Source organism: Coregonus clupeaformis, chromosome 38 (assembly GCF_020615455.1).
Source record: "Coregonus clupeaformis isolate EN_2021a chromosome 38, ASM2061545v1, whole genome shotgun sequence".
NCBI classification, from domain to species: Eukaryota; Metazoa; Chordata; class Actinopteri; order Salmoniformes; family Salmonidae; genus Coregonus; species Coregonus clupeaformis.
This window is the reverse complement of record NC_059229.1, coordinates 5,098,573-5,103,643: the sequence shown is the minus strand read 5'-3', so window position 1 is coordinate 5,103,643 and position 5,071 is coordinate 5,098,573. Positions and strand designations below refer to the sequence as shown.

Here is a 5,071-nt window from a genome sequence, read left to right as displayed (position 1 = left end):
TCTGCCTGTGTGTCTGTCTGCCTGTGTGTCTGTGTGTCTGTGTGTCTCTCTCTGTAGGGAGGCTGTGCTACGTTCCTGTGTCAGCCTCTAGATGTGATGAAGACCAGGTTGATGAACTCTAAAGGAGAATACTCAGTGAGTTACTCTATCCATCCCTCTCTTTGTCATCTACTCCCTCCATCCATCACTCTCTTCTTCGTTTCCTTCATCTCTCCCCTCTCTCTGTCTCTCTCTCTCTCTCTCTCTCTCTCTCCTCTCTCTCCTCTCTCTCTCTGTCTCTGTCTCTTCTCTCTCTCTCTCAATTTTAATTCAATTCAATTTCAATTTAAGGGCTTTATTGGCATGGGAAACGTGTGTTAACATTGCCAAAGCAAGTGAAGTAGATAGTAAACAAAAGTGAAATAAACAATAAATATTAACAGTAAACATTACACTCAGAAGTTTCAAAAGAATAAAGACATTTAAAATGTCATATTATGTATATATACAGTGTTGTAACAATGTGCAAATAGTTAAAGTACAAAAGGGGAAATAAATAAACATAAATATGGGTTTCTTTCCTCTCTCTCTCTGTCTCTCTCTCTGTCTCTCTCTCTCTCTCTCTCTCAATGCTTCTCTCTCTCTCTCTCTCTCTCTCTCTCTCTCTCTCTCTCTCACTGCTTCTGTCTATTTCCTGTCTCTCTCGCTCTCTCTCTCTCCATCTCGCTCTCTCTCTTCATCTCTCTCTCTTCATCTCTCTCTCTTCTCCTTCAGTATGTAACTGTGTGTGTGTGTGTGTGTTTCAGGGTGTGATACACTGTCTAAGAGTGACTGCTAAAGAGGGACCCATGGCCTTCTACAAGGTGAGATGCACACACTCAAACACACATACTTGCAGTCCCAGAAAGTCACCTAGCAGGCCAACCTAATAACCTGTGCTCTGTTTGACAGAGGTAAGAGTTTCTAACTGATCTTGTAATCCTGGGTAAGGGTCTTACCTTAACGTATCCATGTCTAAGGTGAAGCCTGGGTAAGGGTCTTACCTTAACGTATCCATGTCTAAGGTGAAGCCTGGGTAAGGGTCTTACCTTAACGTATCCATGTCTAAGGTGAAGCCTGGGTAAGGGTCTTACCTTAACGTATCCATGTCTAAGGTGAAGCCTGGGTAAGGGTCTTACCTTAACGTATCCATGTCTAAGGTGAAGCCTGGGTAAAGGTCTTACCTTAACGTATCCATGTCTAAGGTGAAGCCTGGGTAAGGGTCTTACCTTAACGTATCCATGTCTAAGGTGAAGCCTGGGTAAAGGTCTTACCTTAACGTATCCATGTCTAAGGTGAAGCCTGGGTAAGGGTCTTACCTTAACGTATCCATGTCTAAGGTGAAGCCTGGGTAAGGGTCTTACCTTAACGTATCCATGTCTAAGGTGAAGCCTGGGTAAAGGTCTTACCTTAACGTATCCATGTCTAAGGTGAAGCCTGGGTAAAGGTCTTACCTTAACGTATCCATGTCTAAGGTGAAGCCTGGGTAAAGGTCTTACCTTAACGTATCCATGTCTAAGGTGAAGCCTGGGTAAAGGTCTTACCTTAACGTATCCATGTCTAAGGTGAAGCCTGGGTAAGGGTCTTACCTTAACGTATCCATGTCTAAGGTGAAGCCTGGGTAAGGGTCTTACCTTAACGTATCCATGTCTAAGGTGAAGCCTGGGTAAAGGTCTTACCTTAACGTATCCATGTCTAAGGTGAAGCCTGGGTAAGGGTCTTACCTTAACGTATCCATGTCTAAGGTGAAGCCTGGATAAAGGTCTTACCTTAACGTATCCATGTCTAAGGTGAAGCCTGGGTAAAGGTCTTACCTTAACGTATCCATGTCTAAGGTGAAGCCTGGGTAAAGGTCTTACCTTAACGTATCCATGTCTAAGGTGAAGCCTGGGTAAAGGTCTTACCTTAACGTATCCATGTCTAAGGTGAAGCCTGGGTAAAGGTCTTACCTTAACGTATCCATGGTTAAGGTGAAGCCTGGGTAAAGGTCTTACCTTAACGTATCCATGTCTAAGGTGAAGCCTGGGTAAGGGTCTTACCTTAACGTATCCATGTCTAAGGTGAAGCCTGGGTAAAGGTCTTGACTTAATGTCCAATGCAGTTGCAAGAAAGTTAATGAACTGTCCACTTGCATTACAAGGTCTTAACCTACTGTCCAATCAAATGTCAGCATGTAGACCAACTGTCCAATCCAGTGTCAGGGTCTTGACTAAGTGCCCAATGGCATTGCAAGGTTTTAACCAACTGTCCAATCACGTGTCAGAATGCTAACTAACTGTCCAATGGCGTTGCAGGGTCTTGTTCCTGCAGGGATCCGTCTGATCCCTCACACGGTGCTCACCTTCATCTTCCTAGAGCAGCTCAAGAACAACTTCGGCATCATCGTCATCTCCTGAGCACGCTCCGTGACCTATGACCTTCACCCTCTAACCCCCCCGTCCCCTGCCAAGGTCAACCAATCCCCTGTCACTGCCACGGTGCCACATCCCCCATTGCCCTGCGCTGTCCAATCACACAGAGAGGTGGATGTAGTGATGGACTGTCCACTATGCTATCCCACCCGGCCCTCTTTCACGTGCTCTGGAAATCAACCAATCACCAGTGGAAAAGACTACGAAGGAACTGCCTACACCTGCACCATCACCGCCTTGTCCACAGGAAGAGTTGTCATAGCAACGCCAGTCAAACCCTGCTGTGACATCATCTTCATGCGACTGTCGTCATCAACAGTGCCATTCTCAAATGGGGGGGGGGGCTGCGCCTCAAATCGTACACTATTCCCTATGTAGTGCCTATGACTTATTACCCATAATCTGTAGTGCATTTAACATGTAGCTCTGGTCAGAAGTAATGTGCCACATAGGGAATATAGTGTCATCTGAGACCACTCCCCCTAGACAGTGTTAATGTGCTTATACTGAAGCCTTCTACCATCATGTATGTATGTCTGTATGTACAGTATGTATCACCCATATCAGTTCCATTCCACACCAGTCCCTATGTATTACTAGCAGTCTACTAGTTGTAGTAGTATGTATTACTAGCAGTGTACTAGTTGTAGTAGTATGTATTACTAGCAGTGTACTAGTTGTAGTAGTATGTATTACTAGCAGTGTACTAGTTGTAGTAGTATGTATTACTAGCAGTGTACTAGTTATAGTAGTATGTATAACTAGCAGTGTACTAGTTGTAGTAGTATGTATTACTGGTATGACTGTAGATCACTACAACATTCTAACTGGAACACTTCTACCAACTCCGATACTGTACATTGGGGGTGACAGTGACAAAGGGTCCTATTCCTGTTCATAACACTGTAACAGCGGCAGGTAGCCTAGCGGTTAAGAGCGTTGGGCCAGTAACCGGAAGGTTGCCCTTTCGAATCCCTGAGCCGATGAGGTGATACGTCTGTTGTTGCGCCCTCGAGCGAGGAAGGCACTTAACCCTCGTTGCTCTGGATAAGAGCGTCACTAAATGACTAAAATGGTAATGTACTGTATCAGCTCAGTGCTATTCCTGTTCATAAGGGATGCTTATAACTGTAACAGGAGATCAGTGCTATAACTATAGAATATTATGAATCTGACATCAACAGCTCACAGAGACATTGGGTGACATAGGGTCCTAGTCCTGTCTATAAGGGATGCTACATAACAGGTTATAACGCCATAACACCACGGCTATAAAGACATCACATGCTTACAGACAGAGGTACTAAACAGAAGAAGTTGCCCCTAGGCACTGATTCCGGGTCAGACATTAGTTGTATCCCCCTAACAGGTAAAGTTATTATTGGGGTTAGGTGATCTGATCCTAGATCTGTGGTTAGGGACAACAGTAGAAATCCCCCCCAAGGGCAATGTGACCTCGAGATATAACTGGACAGAAATAAGAGAAATATAATGAATAGCGTGTGCACTACCTTTGACCAGGAACCATAGGGTCCTATAAGAGATAATTTAGAGATACCGTGAGTTAGAGAGAGATACTGTTTACTGGGACCTGGATGAAACTGTTGTGTTTTAAGGCACTTTATTAAACACACACACACACACAGGTGCACTCAAACACACACATAAGCACACTCACCTAAGACCCACACACACACAAACAAACCTACAGGTAACTTTTGGCAGTTATCTTTAGGTAATAAGGTATATTTTGGCCACAGTGTTCCAGTGAGTCAGGGTGCCTTCTCTTCTGTGACCTCCAGGGGGCAGCAAGGTACTGTGTGTTTGGGAGACTAGTCATTGTGAATGAGTGACTGATTTATTAACAGACAAAAATAATGTTTCTGTGTGAATGAGAGAGGATTCATTCATAAATACTACTGTGAGATTGTGTGAGCGTGTGTTTCAGTTCTTTGTTTGACTATGTGATAGGCCATTATCAAGAGTGGTATTGAGAACCACCACTTGTACAAACACACACACACAATCTCAAGGAATGGAAGTGAGATTGTAGAACCCAGCTCTGTGCGGTTGTACATTTATTAGTTTGTATTTTGTAGATTATAGCCTATGATTTTTGGAATTAAAGTACTAATGAAAAATAACAGTCACTGTGTGTGCGTGCTTGGGGGTTGAGGTGATGGATCTCCTCGCTGTCTGTCTCCAGGGTCTGTCTGATTATGATACTCTGTCTCCCCCTTTCGGTCGGTGTGAGCAGTGCTCTTCAGTTCTGACGCTCAGTCAATCATCACTCATCGTCTGGTGAGGAGCTAAGAAATATGGTTATCTTTTTAGATATCAGAAACACACTAGAGAAACTGATGGCCGAGGTAGGCTACTTAGCAACTCTGACTAAAATGTTTGCCGTCCTCACTTTCACAACTGAAGATAAGTGTTCGACGTCGGCAGTTTGCTTTTATGTTACGACAGCACCCAACTAAACTTTCCAGATCTCTGTTTCGCTGGCTTTTAGATCATTAAACACATTTCAAAACTGTTTGTATCGTTCGGAAAACATGAATATTTATTTAAATGTATTGTTTTCTTCACCACATAAACAACTGCCATCTTGCCTGAAAATAAAAACATTAGTCCCCCCTCTT

The 5,071-nt window shown here is 43.8% G+C and overlaps 1 protein-coding gene across 1 annotated transcript in view; it reads left to right on the top strand.

The window, feature by feature from the left end:
• Positions 1–4,573, top strand: part of LOC121554085 (mitochondrial dicarboxylate carrier) — a 16,436-nt gene extending 11,863 nt beyond the window's left edge. Inside the window, exons 9-11 of the mRNA XM_041867534.2 lie at positions 58–135; positions 786–842; positions 2,313–4,573. Coding sequence (XP_041723468.1) covers positions 58–135; positions 786–842; positions 2,313–2,414 — 237 coding nt within the window. The 3' untranslated portion in view covers positions 2,415–4,573. The remainder of the gene's footprint in view (positions 1–57; positions 136–785; positions 843–2,312) is intronic.
• The last annotated feature ends 498 nt before the right edge of the window (positions 4,574–5,071 follow it).